The 15,731-nt window shown below is 40.2% G+C and overlaps 4 protein-coding genes and 1 long non-coding RNA gene across 8 annotated transcripts; 1 reads left to right on the forward strand and 4 right to left on the reverse strand.

The window, feature by feature from the left end:
- Nucleotides 1-45: 45 nt before the first annotated feature.
- On the reverse strand, nt 46-1,718 carry wu:fa19b12 (uncharacterized protein LOC560551 homolog). The gene is made up of 2 exons (XM_061768623.1): nt 1,230-1,718; nt 46-1,023 (listed from the first exon to the last, which is right to left on the reverse strand). The coding sequence occupies exons 1-2, from the start codon at nt 1,602-1,604 to the stop codon at nt 865-867; spliced, it is 534 nt and encodes a 177-aa protein (XP_061624607.1). The 5' UTR covers nt 1,605-1,718; the 3' UTR covers nt 46-864.
- A 791-nt stretch (nt 1,719-2,509) lies between these two features.
- carnmt1 (carnosine N-methyltransferase 1) lies at nt 2,510-7,320 on the reverse strand. The gene is made up of 9 exons (XM_061768622.1): nt 7,114-7,320; nt 6,505-6,700; nt 6,114-6,280; nt 5,743-5,883; nt 5,477-5,655; nt 4,693-4,806; nt 4,253-4,356; nt 3,971-4,161; nt 2,510-2,773 (listed from the first exon to the last, which is right to left on the reverse strand). Exons 1-9 carry the CDS (start codon nt 7,248-7,250, stop codon nt 2,758-2,760), a joined length of 1,245 nt encoding a protein of 414 aa, XP_061624606.1. The 5' UTR covers nt 7,251-7,320; the 3' UTR covers nt 2,510-2,757.
- A 665-nt stretch (nt 7,321-7,985) lies between these two features.
- On the reverse strand, nt 7,986-10,873 carry LOC133475581 (serine protease inhibitor A3M-like). Of its 3 annotated transcripts, none has more exons than XM_061768632.1 (6): nt 10,752-10,873; nt 9,123-9,723; nt 8,940-9,010; nt 8,661-8,854; nt 8,427-8,574; nt 7,986-8,335 (listed from the first exon to the last, which is right to left on the reverse strand). In XM_061768632.1, exons 2-6 carry the CDS (start codon nt 9,712-9,714, stop codon nt 8,141-8,143), a joined length of 1,200 nt encoding a protein of 399 aa, XP_061624616.1. In that variant the 5' UTR covers nt 9,715-9,723; nt 10,752-10,873; the 3' UTR covers nt 7,986-8,140. The 3 variants fall into 3 exon arrangements, with proteins under 3 accessions (XP_061624616.1, XP_061624615.1, XP_061624617.1); XM_061768631.1 differs by lacking the exon at nt 10,752-10,873 and adding an exon at nt 10,212-10,352; XM_061768633.1 differs by lacking the exon at nt 10,752-10,873 and adding an exon at nt 10,134-10,156.
- Nucleotides 10,488-13,606, forward strand: LOC133475588 (uncharacterized). Of its 2 annotated transcripts, none has more exons than XR_009787877.1 (3): nt 10,488-10,627; nt 12,719-12,810; nt 13,013-13,606. It is a non-coding gene; the product is annotated as an uncharacterized LOC133475588 (long non-coding RNA). The 2 variants fall into 2 exon arrangements; XR_009787878.1 differs by having other exon boundaries at nt 10,497-10,627; nt 12,658-12,810.
- A 122-nt stretch (nt 13,607-13,728) lies between these two features.
- Nucleotides 13,729-14,664, reverse strand: LOC133475585 (dual specificity protein phosphatase 26-like). Its single transcript, XM_061768640.1, has 3 exons — nt 14,505-14,664; nt 14,187-14,398; nt 13,729-14,111 (listed from the first exon to the last, which is right to left on the reverse strand). The coding sequence occupies exons 1-3, from the start codon at nt 14,561-14,563 to the stop codon at nt 13,915-13,917; spliced, it is 468 nt and encodes a 155-aa protein (XP_061624624.1). The 5' UTR covers nt 14,564-14,664; the 3' UTR covers nt 13,729-13,914.
- Between the last annotated feature and the right edge of the window lie 1,067 nt (nt 14,665-15,731).

Here is a 15,731-nt window from a genome sequence, read left to right on the forward strand (position 1 = left end):
GTGACGCGGAAACAATCAAATTAATGACAACAACAAAAAAATAAAAATAAAACAACTTTTTAACTCATGCGGAATTACAAATACTGTTTTCTCCAAGAACCAGTGCAACTTTAACCAACTTCAACACATTTCATAGTTACCAACTTTATTATCAATCAAAACAGGTGTTGGCAAAAATGTGTTTGGCTGGTAAGAGAGGAGAGAAAAAAATAAAAATAAATAAAAAAATAACGTCCATTGCCAGATGATGCATGTATAAAGCTTAACAGGTGCACTCATTCTCATTTCTCCCACAGCAACCACTACATGATGAAAACAGGATACAGCTTAATACAACGTACTAGTAGACTACTACAACAAATTTGACATACTAGTAGGACAACTATGTTGCTACAGATAGTGAAGCAAAACTGTGCAATAGTTGAAAAACGCATGCTTGTGGTACCAGTGTCATTGCTTATTTAAACTATGTCCTCATTCATCCAAGTCTTTCATTTTTAACCAGTGCAGTTAATTACAATTGGACTATTTGGGTTGACTTAGCTGTAGTCTCTTCAGAATTCTTATTTTTCTTAAACAATATATTGACATTGTAAAATTCTGTAGCACAGTGTCAACTCTACATCTGTTCTGCATCACCAATGAAATGTAGTTGTCCTACTCGTGTGCAGAATTGTCATACGGTGGAAGGCGGTAGTGTAAAAAAACTGGACGACAACGATATCGAATAAATGCTCAAACGGCTTTCCATAAAAACAACGTTTGGGGGAAGTGTCGCCTGCTCTCTTCACGTTTCAAAACAAGAACTTTACACGGACAATGTTACATGTTATTTCCAACAACCTTGGCTTTTGTGCTTTCTTTTCAGGTCTCCATTGCATCCAAAGCGTTTCCGACACTTGAATTGTGTTTTATTTGGCAATGTTCAGTGGTTTCTTCCAGCAGCGAAAGGTCGAGTTGAGGCAAAGGGGCCCTCCAGTACTGAAAAGAGTTGAAAGTGCAATCTTCAGAGTCGGCGTCTGTCTGAAAAAGATGAAGCAAATGAGGCTCACGAGAAAGTTAAACGTTGAGATTTCTACAATTCCGCAGGCATACAACTGAAGGTTGGCAGATGCGCCAAACAATGGGCAAAGGGCGACACCTAGCGGTAGTACAAACTCTCTCCATCCAGTGCCAGCAAATCGGATTTACTGTACAGTATATTCATTTTATAGCGTTAGTTGACTTACTTTATCGTTAAGATGAGCAGTGGCGGTCTCCAATTGAACGGACTCTTGTCGGCGTCGTTTTCTGGACGTGGAGGAGCTGAGATCTTCACGATTAAGTCCGCACGTCTGCGCATGTGACGCACTCCCGTCGTGCGCGTCCGGGTTTGTCTTCTTGAGGCACCGAGGCGCTGCTTCTTGGGGTACATCCGAGTCTTCCAAGCTACGTGGCCTTTTTCTGCAACGACCGCTCAACAAAGCTAGCGTGCGCGACGGGCTCACGCCCCCGTAAGCCGCCATGCTTTCAAGCTGCAAGTCAACGACACGACACAGACAGCGGAATTTTCTCTTCGCTGGTGACTGGGAAAATAAAGTGTCGTCGGTGTGTCTCTTCGCCATGAAAGGGGAAATTATAAATGCGCAAAAGCTAACAATAGTTACTTACCAACCAAAGTCAAAGAACGCTTAAACTCCGGAAGTGGCCTGTTTCCGCGTAGTTGTAGCCAACCAATCAAAGCATAGTACTACTGTTTGGCTCCGCCCAACAGGGCAAAAGACAGCCGCCATATTGGAACGGTATGAAGATCTTTCGACTATTGATTCTCAACCAGTGTGCCGTGGGAAATTCTAAAATTTTATGTAAAAATTATTTACAAAAAATAATGAATCTTTGTTAATCAATTTCTGCCAGTGAGGCATAGTGACAGACAGAACAAATTCATGCTATTCTATTAGATGGCAGGAAGCACATACAGTAATTCATGCATCCACTTTTTGTGACATTTTTGTTTGTTAGTGTGCCGTGAGATGTTCCAATTGTAAAACGGGCCTTGGCTCCACAGAGGTTGGAAATCACTTATTTAGACGGTTTGCATTCGGATTCCACATAATAGCGACACGGTGTGGCTCATTATTCAGGAGTAATTGAAAGAAAAAAATACCAGAATTAATATAATAAACTATTAAGTAGCAATCTTATGTTTATGACAATTATGATAATTTATAAAATAGAAAAAGAATGTAGAAATCTTAAACAGTATTTACATTTAACAAAATGTGCACAGCTGTGAATGCATTATTCAACATGCTGGCTGACGTGCCCTTGAGCAAGGTGCTGAAACGCTCGCCATCTGTCTTACCATGCAAACATGCTTGCATAAATAAATGCAAACATAAATTCAGTTACAATGCAAGGTACATAATGTCTTATGTAGGCTCTGGAAAGTGTGTTGAAAATCATTTCACTACTGCACAAGTCAAAAGTGAATTAGACTAATTGTCCAAACATAAGAATTCAAGGTCAATTGTATATAAAACATTGTTTGCTTTATTCAAGTACAAAACACACACACACACACACCCACCCACACACGCACACAAATTCTGGCAAAGCTGCAGCAAGCTTTGACAACATTTTCATCAACGATCCATGCAAAGAGGCCACTATTGTTCCGTTGCATTCGAAATGTAGCAAATATCCACCCGTTTTCTATGGCACCTGCCCTGGTTGGGGACGTGGGTGAACTGGAGGCAATCCCAGTTGACTTGACAACTACAACGAACCTGGACTGCTCGCCAGCGAATCGCAGGGCACAAACACAAACATCCATTAACACTCACGTTTACGACGACGGACAATTTAGAGTCTTCAGTTTATATTAGCGCAGGAAGGCTAGAGGCCAGATTTGACACCTGAACCTCAGAACTCTGCGTTGTATTTTCCTAATCACACATACATTCTCTGGTAGCATTAATCAGCAGTGATGTCGTTATCAAGGGATGGCGACGACAGTATTTAGGTTCACCAAGATCGTGAACACACAAGAAAGCTCTGCATAGTTTACCTCTCAGAGCCACTTCAGCATTTTAGTTTTGACCATTTTTAACAGCACATCTTAAAATTCCGTTTTGTTTTACACCTTTGGCCTTTTTTTTTTTTTTACTTCCTCCATAAATTTTGATAGTAATTATGTTAATAACATCATACTGCAGTGATACGGTGTGTGTATATATATATATATATATATATATAAGTCTACATAACCCTGTACATGCCACGTTTTTGTGATGTAGGGAAGAATGAGACCAAGATAAATCATTTCAAAAAAAAATTCCACCTTTAACCTGTACAACACAATTGAAAAAAAAAAAGAAATCTTTTCGAGAAAGGACGTCAAAAGAGGTGGTTGCACAAGTGTGCACAGCCTCTTATAAATGGGAATGTGGATGTGTTAACATTTTGTTGCACAGGTTTTAGATCACATTAATGGAGGAAAACGTTGTGAAAGGATTTCGCTTGGTCTCATTTTGTCATTTCACAAAACCTGACATTTGAACAGGGCTGTAAAGACCTTTTATATCCACTACTTTCTGCAAAGTTATTCCAAGTGATTAATAACATTAGAACAATGATCTGCATTAAGCAGAAACCTGTTTCTAAACCTAATTTTTACCACAAGGTGGCACACTTGTATGAGAAACTGCTTCTTATTGTACTGTACCTTCAGTCCTGGTCACTGTCATGATAACAACAACACTGTTTGCCTTAAATTTGAAATGACCCTTAAACATTTGCGATTATACTCAGTTAATTCTTAGTGTGCCTCCCTCCAAAGTAGATCCCATTTTGGTGGCTTACAAACGGAATGTAACACAAAAGACAGCTGTGTTCTTGTTTTTTTGTTCAGTTGCCATCCATTGTTGGTGATCCATTTGTTCATATGAATTGAAGTTTAAGGTCCTTGGTTAAAAAAAATTCCACTCACGTACGACACTCCGAGTTGTCTTGTCGTGGCGATTTGGCAGCGGGCGGTGAACTCTGTTGGTCATTCTCTTTTTGACAGTTAGAGTACAAATTTTGAGGTTTCCGTGCCACAAAGAGGACGCAGTCGTAAATGTATTTTAACATGGAGCGCTCGTTCTCCGTGTAGGTGGTATGTAGAGACTCGTTCTCCAACTGTAGGACAACAGATGCCGTTTTAATTCAGCAAGTATTTTTCAGTACACAAACACAAAGTGAAGGGATACATATAAATTATTTGGTTTACCACTATGTGGAAGCCTAATTTCACCATTGCTGCCCTGATGTCTTCGTAGCTGAGTTCAACTGAGAGCTCATTGGCCATGTTCTCAAAATGGTACAACAGCGGACCTGAGGGGGAAAATGATCTATAGAATTACTCGAAGAGCATAACATTCAGCCTCAACTGCTCTGAAATACTTACTTGCAGAAGAAAAAAAAAATGATATCCTGACTACCACATCTTGGTAAAATCAAATGGAGACACACGATTCTATTTTATGGACACAAAACAAATACATAATCCTTGTCTTCGGAATGAACAGTTTTAGGCCTGAACACTGAACCAAAAAACGGAATAAAAGAAAAAAATGTGAATCTATGTACACAAATGCAACTATATGAAACGATATAACAAACCTTTTTCCGTTATTATTATTATTATTGTTTACTGTGATGAGGACTCACCTAGATTGATCCACACTCCTCCAGGCTTAAGAATCTTCCAGATGGTCTCAACATACTGTATGACGTTATGAGCCGTGTCGATAAAGAAGCAAGTAGCCACACAGTCCCAAGAATCTAACACAAACGTGCCATTTATCAAATACATAATGTCCGGTTTGGTACAAAGTTGATGGTATGAAATACAAATTGTTGCTTTCTACATTCATATTGGTCTTTTATAAATTAATTTAATCACTAAAAACGGTACAGAAACGACCCGGCAAAAATATAAAAGCAGAATGCGTTTGCTCCCATTGCACACAAACAGAAATAAACTACGCATGTTTTCTTGTCATACAAGTAAAAATTTCTCTTATTTGGTTCACTATAAGAAGTTTGGGCAGAAAACTTAATAGTTGTGTTATTTGCCAAGAACAAGTTCACTTGGCTTCTATTAAACATTTATGGCTTACCATGACTTATATATGCAAGCAAAATTGTTGGTAGCCCCAAGGACAGAAAGAAAACTGGCAAAATAAATATATATTTTTATAATGGAAATGAACTAATTCAATTCAGGCATTGTTGTTGTTTTAATTGTGGTCCAACAAAAATATTTTTTTTAAACAAATATAACTGGTCTGAACCAAAATGACAGTACGCTTAACTTTATATTTTGTTTTACATTTTGGAGCAACCACTGCAATCAACAATTTCCATAACTGCCAATGAGACTTGTGCACCGGTCAACGGCTAGTGTACCCCCCCCCCCCCCCCCCCCCCAATAAGGTTTTAATTTACTGACCTGCATCAGAGTAGACTTCGAGGAAGTCTCCTGCTACCATGGAGAAGTCTGAATCTTGTGGTAAACTCTGAGGATTGACATCAGGAAATCTGATAGACCGCGTCTGATCGGAAGACTTCTTATTGTTGCTAAACTGGTGAATCCAGGGGTACAGTGTCAGACAATTCACCTTTTCACACCTGGGTGCAACAGAAACAAAAAAAAATGTTACAAGTAGTCAACATATCAAGTACCAATGGAGGAATTGATGTCTGTGCACCATGTACCTATTAAGAACAAAGTTGGAAGAGAAAAGCATGAAGAAGCTCCATTCGTTGCCCTGGCAAATATAACCGAGACGAGCAATTTCCCAAGCTAGACGACCGAGTCCAGCCCCCGGGACCAGCACGCTGACCTTAGACACATCACTGACATAATAAAACACATATATCACATGGAAAACACTTACTAGTTTACAAGACCAGAATTATGATAAAGATACTGTAGTATAGCAACTGATATTGTGTTGTCATATCAACACACATTTAAGCTTTGTGCAATAGACATCTGAGCAAAGTAAGGATCCTTCTGCATGTCTGCTTGAATGTGTGGTGTGTATCCTTGCATTGGTTTGTGAGAGCATAAATGTACTTCCTACTATTGGTCACTTGGGAAGTGCCTTTGGATCTCCCGGATGATGGGCTGATAGCAGGAGTCCCGCTCACCCTGACCCGCCTCGCTCCAGTCTCTGACAAACTGCTTAATGGTGGACTTGAGCTTGTCCATGTCAAATGTCGAGGAGGAGCGCACTTTTCTCGGATCCTCCTGAATAGGAAATAAAGACACATTTATACGATACCTATCCATCTCATTTCTATACAGCTTATGTTATTTAGGGTCATGTGACAAACGCACATACATACAGACAACCATTCAGGCCTGTAAAGTATATAGGCTAATTTAACATACATCATTTTGGACAGAAGAAGGAAGCCAGAGTAAACAGAGAACCCACACAGTACAAAAGCAGCATAATGGTGAGTACTCACCCTCTCCCCATACTCAATGTTCTCAAACATGTGAATGCTGTGCTCGACGATGGCCTGCAGGACTTCATGGTTGTGGTCTGCGCACTGACGGATGTGGACCAGGTGTGGAAGTACAGACGGCAGCAAATTCTGGTGGCGCTCAGGGAGACTCAGAAAGTGACGCTCGGCTCGACTGACATGCTCTTGCACATGGCCCCTAAAGAAATAAATAAAGACAATAAAAAGGTCACAAACTTCTGTGGGTGGGCGGAGGGGGTCACACAAACTTTACTGCTCTGATGATGAGTAGAACTTTAGGGTTATTTGCACAGCCAAGTATTTGTGAAACATCGAAAAACGCAATATCGAGCCATCCAAATGTCGAAAACGTTATAATTCCTCTCAGGATAAGGATGGCTCACAACCTTCTCTTGTTAGTAAAGGCGAACATTATGAGCAGTAGAAGAGCTATCCTAAAACAAATTGAGCAATTACAAAACAGACGAATTCGTAAATAAGTGGAAAAGTGAATGAAGAGCAATTAACACTTGCTCTGAAAGAGTTCTGCGTTTAATACTGTAAGTCGACAGTTTTTCGCAACCGTTTTTTATTTTCAAGATATAACAACACCTGTAAAATCTAAAGGCGTCGATTATTCTCCAAAAATGTTGCCTTTCTAGCCTGGCCTCTTCCTCGGGGGTGAACGTTTTTCTTTCTTTGGGCAAATATTCTCCTATTAGCGGTGCCTGCTCTTTTGTTTCCGCCATGTTTGTCTCGAACTTGCGCGCATCGAATAGGACCGGCTGAACCTCTTCTTCGTTGGTTTCAATGGTAGCACATCACAGCCCCTAGACGTCGTTCCGCCATCTACACTTAAATATTGAAATTGCAACACCTACATTACGTCAGAAATTCATGATACGCCACCTGATAAAAAAGTATAAATACTGAATAATAATGATATCGTCTCAATTTACTCACAAATTTACTTCCTCTGTCTGAAACCTGGCCCTGTTCAATTGATCACAAAGGTGATTTTACTTGCAAGCCGTGATTTAGCCTCTTGTATGACTGGCAACAAACGGATCAACAGGTTTATGTGTACCTTCTGACATCTCATGGAAGAGCATTTTAGCATTTGCTCTATCTGTCCCTCTACGTTATTGGCATAGATTGATGAAGAAAGATATATTTGCAATTACATAATCCTTTTGAGAAAGTGAAATTGGATAACTTTGCACGCCAAGTCGCCCACGATAAGCTCTCACGGCACCCTAGTTGGAAATCCTTCTGTACAATACTTTTTAATACGTTTCCTGGCTGAGACATAACATATTGCACTGCCGTCAGGCGGAATTGTCACATCTCCAAAACCACTACTATTCAGGAAACCAAAAAAAAAAAGCTGCATACTGTATTTGTTGAGCCAGTAAGATGCACTGTCAAAGGGACCAAGCCATTTTTAAGACAAAGCTTTGAAGGCTTAAAAATAAGGAAGAAAATAATGCACAAATTTCATCATTTAATGAGTTGACATGTTCCGAGTCCATATTTTGTTCTCCTTAGCTTTTATTTGACAGGAAAAGAATTCAATCACTAAGACCACAGGATGACTTCATTATGATGGAGATGATGATGATACACCGACTGTTGTCCATCAGTTGTTCGGATTAATTATCCTGCCCATAAAGAGAATGTCATCTGTGCCGTTTTCAGTGATGAGAAGCATGAATGGACGATTGAACTTCAGCACAGGGATATTGCGGAAGGACATCAGGGTGAAGCCAATGCCTGTGGAAGCTGCCGCAGTGACTCCGGATTCGTCAATGTCAAGGGCAGCTTGGTGCACAACCTGAAGTTAAAGAGGCAGCGTGAGATAGAACGTGAATGGAATAAAGAGTTTTAACATTACAAACAAACAAAAAAAGGTAGCACATCCTTACACTGGAGACCACCAGCTTCTTCCCCTCTGAAATGCCACTCAAATCTGCTCGACCATCAAACATGTGAGTCATTCCCATTTGAATCAGTACTTCCTCCAGAGAGTTGTCAGTCTTAATAGAGAACTTTGGAAGAAATATGTCATACTCTCTAAAAGAAAAAAAGATTGGCAAACATACGGTGATTAAAATGATCACACCAGGAGCAATCCCCACGAAAGATGAAAACTAACCAACCTGACTTTCATCCAATTTGCCCATTTAGCAAGATGCTGTGGACAAATTGCCTTTTCTAGCTCTGCCATGTTTTCAGGCAACAGCAGGAGCATGGAATAAGAGCTGTTGAAGGGAAGGCGCAGGGCGGTTGTGTTAATTTCCAGGTCATGATAGACATCAAAACTATCCTCCTTGTTCATCATCTGGACAGGAACCTGGAAAACAATTCAAAATGAAATTGCAGACACCCTTCTTTTTCCATGAGTATTCTAATTTTATTTGCAAGTGGTAGCTTTCAACCTTGGTGTTCTCATTAACAGTGAACATGTCCTCTTTTGTGAGCTTGGTTTCAAAAGGAATGTCCCACTTTCCTGTGTGGTAGGAATGAAAAAAAAAAAAAAAAAAAGTTAGCGAGAACAACATTTTCATGTCTGATCTTGGAAACAAGAGAATCTTCAGAATTTTTTTCCCATCATTATGTACCTTTGAAGTAGATGTGGCTGACGAGGTACATGATTGTGTTCGGATCCAGGCTGTCCACAAACTTCTCGATCATGCCATTGGTCTTATCCGATACATATTTATTGATGGTATTAGTACTTTCCGATGTTTGCTTAAAGTTAACATTTGACACCTGTGTGTAAAAGGATTCTTTTAAATCCTTCACAAACTCAGGTTTTGGCTCGAAGGTGTTATCCAGGAACAAAGCAGTCCCTTCACTGATGTCCGATGAATTGTCTCGCCTTTTGAGGAGCTTGCTAAAGACCTGATTTACATCATTCTGTGTAATTTGGGGGGTGTTATAACCTAGACCACTAAACAGCTGTTGGTGGGTGTCCCCGCGGGCTCCGACAGACAAAGCAGCCAAGGCGACGGACACACTACTCGGAGAGTAAAAGATGTTCTTGTCCTGGTTGTCAGCTTGAGCCGCCAGCTTCCTGTACAGCTGGAAGGCAAACTCTTTGTTCCCAGAGGTGACCTGTGACAGGCTGTCATCAGTGTGATCTACATGGTGGTGGCCTCGTCCCACACAGACCACCGCTGATAAGATCCAGACACCCAGGGCCGCATGCATCGTTGTGGACTACAACAAAGGTTCAAAAGTGCAACATTGATCTTGTGATTACACGACTTTAGACCAAAAATTCTTTGCACGTGTCAAAGTTCAACAATCAAAGTATACATTGTCAGGGGAGTGTAGATTATTCCGTCAAGTCAAATTGCACACTAATGAAGGACTAAATACTGGTTCCTAACTTCCCCGTACCTTTGAGGAATACCACCTTAATCCTCAAGCCATTTTACGCCCAATTACGTACGTTTACCTTTTCAGTAATTTTATAAGGGTTTAACATGGTTTAGGAACAAACTTACACAACTGCTGTTATCAAGTTAATTAAGAAAATAGTAGAGGGTTTTTTGGGGGGGGGTTTCTCTTTGTAAAATCGGTCTAATTCTGCACTGTGAATCACCAGCGTGACCTCTGCCATGTACCTCCACTCCCTCCTCCAGACTGCAGCTCACCTCCTGTACAATGATTGAGGCACAGGATTCAGATCTTGAATAACTTACCAATCGCTGACTGCTTCTCAAGCCTCAAAAACCACAGCCACACCAAGCACTAGCTGGACAGTGAGGACGGCCTTCTTTATATGCCTTGAGTGAGTGGGATGACCCCACTTTCCGCTGAATCGATTTTTTCTGTCTCCTCCCATTTTGTCAGAGAGCAATGGCATCAGAATGGAGATGATCATGCAAAGTACTTTCACCTTGATTGTGGCCTTGGAATCTTGATATTTTTTAGTGCTTATTTATTTTTTCAATTGCTTTTTTATTTTTTTTTGCTAGGACTCGCCCCCTAAATCTCCAATCGCTGTTCTTATTGACAGTGGTGATCATTTTAATTATTACTACTTGTACGATTCTAAATTAATAGTCCAACAAATGGCAAGTCCAATTTGATGATTTGCAAACTATCTATTGAACCGGTAAGATAGTACGCTGGCACGTTTTGACTTATGACCGACGCACTTTAGCTGCGGCATCTCCAAACAGAGAAAAAAATATTTTTAGTTCAAAATGGCTTACTTTAACGATGATCCCTCGCCATACCTTGGCCAGAGGGAGAATCGCAGGTCTGTTTTGTGGTCGTCGTCGGTGCCGTAAATCTTCACGGTCCGCACCATGCTTCCTCCTTTCCAGCTAGCCTGTTGGCTACTTAGCTTGCTAGCTAGCTAGCCGCTGTAGCTTCATGCTGTGTTGGATCAACGTTCTCCGTTTCTCTCTTAAATCTGCCGCTGTGGTATCCATGCAGCTCATTGGAGAGCAGGCTAAAAGCGAGAGCTCAGTTTTTATTGTTTTGTTTTTTTTCCAAACAAACTTTATGGCGATCTCGGTGACGCCATAATGCGCGCATGCGCAGAAGGGATTTGCTGTAGGTCAAGATGGCGGCAGAAGTACACAAAAGCATTGCAGAATGAAATATGTACTTTGACTCGTTTTCATTCGAATGCAAAAAGTATGATTCAGGATTTTTTTTTTGTTCATTTTGATTGAATCTGATACTAAACTGAAGAGTAAAATGATTTGTCGCATTACTTTTATTTGGATTCATTAATAGGTTGTATCACCGTTACATTACCTTCATTTTCTATCCCAGCAAAGAGTCAAACAACTGAACTTTGGATGAGTGTACTCTTCTATGTGCTTAACCACTGTCTCCCGGTAATGTTTGCTGTCCAACTGTGACAACACATGAGATTGCACAGTGCAGATAGCGAGTGTGTACTAAGACCTGCAAAAGATTTAACAGTAATTCTCTGCACGTTGCATTTCAATGTTGTGTTGGTATGCCCAATGCTGTAATTAAGATCATAGAAGATAATATGTTTTTGTCAATAAGGACGTATGAATTTCTGACATTATTGAGCATTATTGTGGCGGCCTGTAAGCAGTGGGATGACCCGACTTTCTCCATGATGTATTCATGTATCCACTCTTGTATCACGTGATGTAATTAATGATCTCTCATGAGGTGTCACAAGAAATCATTAGTACTTCAAAAGGTTATGATGTATGACGAGCAATAATAATGACTCCTTGTCAAGTATTAAAGTATCACCAGGTCTCTCATGAGACTCTGAAAGTGTCATAGGTTATGGACATCATGTCCAAACGGGAATTTGGGTGTACAATGATGACTAGACAAAGGTAGTAAACATGTGATGACAAGTCAGGGTACATTTATGATGTGGCTTATTCGGAATCACGGAGTGTCATGAGTTATAATTAATATGACCTCTTGTAAAAAGTGTCACAGGTTATTGGCCTCATGTCCAAACTGCAATTTGAGTGTACAATTAGGAATAGACAAAGGCTGTAAACATGTGATGAGGGGAGGAGTGTAATAGCTTTTTGCAAAAAAAAAAAAATTGCAGTCAATGGTACCTTGATATTGTAGAACGTGACAGTCTCAAGTTTAACCTCAATTCTAGTGACCTCACGAGAGATCATTAATTACGTCACGTGATACGGCATAACCCGATAATGGCCGTGAATATCTTAAGGGGTACATTTCCATGTTCTGTACCGCTGATCCTCACTAGGGTTGGTACAACCTGTCAAAATTTGACGAATGTGGCATTCTCTATTCTTCTAAAGTGTAATTCTCTTACTCCACTGGCAGATTATTTCACTTATTTCCATTTTGAATCCTCTCAAACCAAGTACTGTATATATTTATTATATTTACACAGCAAATATTTGCAGCGTGTTTGACCACTATGTCTCCATGTAATGTTTGCTGTCCAACAACGAAGCCACGTTGTTGTAGCACATGCAGAATGTGGCTTGGCATTGTCTTGCCTAAATAAGCAGGGACGTCCCTGAAAAAGACATTGCTTGGATGGCAGCATATGTTGCTCCAAAACCTGTATGTGCATTTCAGCATTAATGGTGCCTTCACAAATGTGCAAGTTATCCATGCGATGGGCACTAACATGTCCCCATTCCATCACAGATGCTGGCTTTTGAACTTTGCGCTGATAACAATCCAGATGGTCCTTTTCTCTTTGGCACAGATGACACGACGCCAATGATTTACCTCCAAAATCTGAAAGGAGGACTCGTCAGACCACAGTACACTGTTCCATTTTGAGTCAGTACATCTCAGGTGAGCTCGGACACAGAGAAACCGACGGTGTTTCTGGGTGTTGTTGATACAGTATATGGCTTTCGCTTTGCATGGTAGAGTTTTAACTTGGATTTGTAGATGTAGCGGCGAACTGTGTTACCTAACAATGGTTTTCTCAAGTGTTCCGGAGCCCACGTGCAGGCGATATCCTTGACACAATAATGCGTTTTTTTTAATGCAGTGCCACCTGAGGGATCAAAGATCACGGGCACTCAATGTTTTTGGCCTTGCCGCTTACATGCAGAGATTTCTCCAGATTCTCTGAATCTTTTGATGAAATGAAGGACCGTAGATGATAAAATTCCTGTGATTGACTGGCTACCAGTTCAGCATGTACCCCACCTCTCACCTGGAGTCAGCTGAAATAGGCGCCAGCACGCCTCACCTCATCTTTGCTTGTGAACAACTGAGCCTTTCGGGGGTGCTCCTTTTCTACTCAATAATGACATTCACTTGTTTCCAATGAACCTGTTCACCTGTAGGATGTTCTAAACAGGTGTTTTTTTGTTGTCGTTTTTTTAGCGTTCCTCAACTTTCCCAGTCTTTTCTTGCCCCTCTCCCAGCTTTTTTGGAACGTGTTGTAGGCATCAAATTTTAAATGAGTGAATATTTGCAAAAAAATAAAAACTGTTCTTCAGCTTGAGCATTAAATACATTGTCTTTGTAGTGTGTTCAATTCAATATGAGTTGAAAAGGATTTGCAAATTCATTGTATTCTGATTTTATTGACGTTTTACACAACTTCCCAACTTCATCAGAATTGGGGTTTGTAAATCTGAAATCCAGATACATGTTGCATCTCGAAATTGTACTTTTCACGCTAAGCTTATTGTAATAAAATGGCTGAGAAATCTTGGTGCAATGTGAAGTACGTGCTTTATTAAAAAAATGTAAAAAGACGGTGCATGATGCAAACATAGAAGTGTTGAAGAAAAGTGATGATGAATGAAATGATTCTAAATACCATTGATTGAAAGGGGCCCTAGAAAATAATATTTTCAATTTGCAGCATTGAAGTGGGAGGTCGAAAGTGACTTTTTGTCTTGGGTAACTAGATCCACGGCAGCACCCCCGTTTCTGACTTCAGTTATGTGTGCCAAAAAGTTGCCTATCCAGACGGATAAGTTGTCGGAGGAAACCTCTGTTCGGTATGACCCCCCTGTTCTCTTTCACAGCACATATCGCCTCCACGAGGGTGAGCCTCTGCTTCAGCATCAAGTACGCCAGGACCAGAGTGGCAGAACGGCTCACTCCTACATGACAATGCACTAGAACTTGACCTGGAGAAATACAAGCGAAAAAATAAAAGTTGTCTATTAGTTGCTCATTTTAACAGTTTTCTTTCCCATTCTCACCTCCCCTCCTAAGAGCCATGTGAATAAAGTCCGCAGCTGCCTGGAAGTTCACACTCATGTCAAAGTTACATGAGTCATTTGCCTCAATGCCCATATAGGAGATATGCATTCCCTGGTAGATGTCAGGACATTCTTGACGTTTACTGTGAGCTGCATTCAGGATATGAGTGATTCCATGTCTGGATAAATCATTCCTGTTCTCTGCACTGTGCCTGTGGAAAACACAACACTTTACTGTGTTGACAGCATTATTACCAAGTATGTTAATCGTTGCAAAGGCTAGCAGTGTAGAACTGCAAAGTATATCAGACTACTTACTGAAGAACTCGTGAGGACATTTTAATTTGGACTGAGAGGAAATGTGTAGCAGACGTCATACCCAAGTCATTGATGGAAACTCACTGAGCACAGCTGTCACCATGTAACTTGAGCAGCTTAGAATTACTTGTTGTGGACTTAAATATGAATTATATTTTGGAATGTGTAGACTCTATTCAACTCGAGAACATTCACAATATTAAATACAGCTCATTTCAAGTAAATGTATTGGTGCAATTGTATTGCAATTCAACTCAGACCGGCTAGTCTTCATTTTCAGCATTCAAAAATGTAATAATAGTAATTCTCTGCACGTTGCATTTCAATGTTGTGTTGGTATGCCCAATGCTGTAATTAAGATCATAGAAGATAATATGTTTTTGTCAATAAGGACGTATGAATTTCTGACATTATTGAGCATTATTGTGGCGGCCTGTAAGCAGTGGGATGACCCGACTTTCTCCATGATGTATTCATGTATCCACTCTTGTATCACGTGATGTAATTAATGATCTCTCATGAGGTGTCACAAGAAATCATTAGTACTTCAAAAGGTTATGATGTATGACGAGCAATAATAATGACTCCTTGTCAAGTATTAAAGTATCACCAGGCCTCTCATGAGACTCTGAAAGTGTCATAGGTTATGGACATCATGTCCAAACGGGAATTTGGGTGTACAATGATGACTAGACAAAGGTAGTAAACATGTGATGACAAGTCAGGGTACATTTATGATGTGGCTTATTCGGAATCACGGAGTGTCATGAGTTATAATTAATATGACCTCTTGTAAAAAGTGTCACAGGTTATTGGCCTCATGTCCAAACTGCAATTTGAGTGTACAATGATGAATAGACAAAGGCTGTAAACATGTGATGAGGGGAGGAGTGTAATAGCTTTTTGCAAAAAAAAAAAAATTGCAGTCAATGGTACCTTGATATTGTAGAACGTGACAGTCTCAAGTTTAACCTCAATTCTAGTGACCTCACGAGAGATCATTAATTACGTCACGTGATACGGCATAACCCGATAATGGCCGTGAATATCTTAAGGGGTACATTTCCATGTTCCGTACCGCTGATCCTCACTTGGGTTGGTACAACCTGTCAAAATTTGACGAATGTGGCATTCTCTATTCTTTTAAAGTGTAATTCTCTTACTCCACTGGCAGATTATTTCACTTATTTCCATTTTGAATCCTCTCAAACCAAGTACTGTATATAT

This window comes from Phyllopteryx taeniolatus, chromosome 3, assembly GCF_024500385.1.
Source record: "Phyllopteryx taeniolatus isolate TA_2022b chromosome 3, UOR_Ptae_1.2, whole genome shotgun sequence".
In the NCBI taxonomy this organism is placed as follows: Eukaryota; Metazoa; Chordata; class Actinopteri; order Syngnathiformes; family Syngnathidae; genus Phyllopteryx; species Phyllopteryx taeniolatus.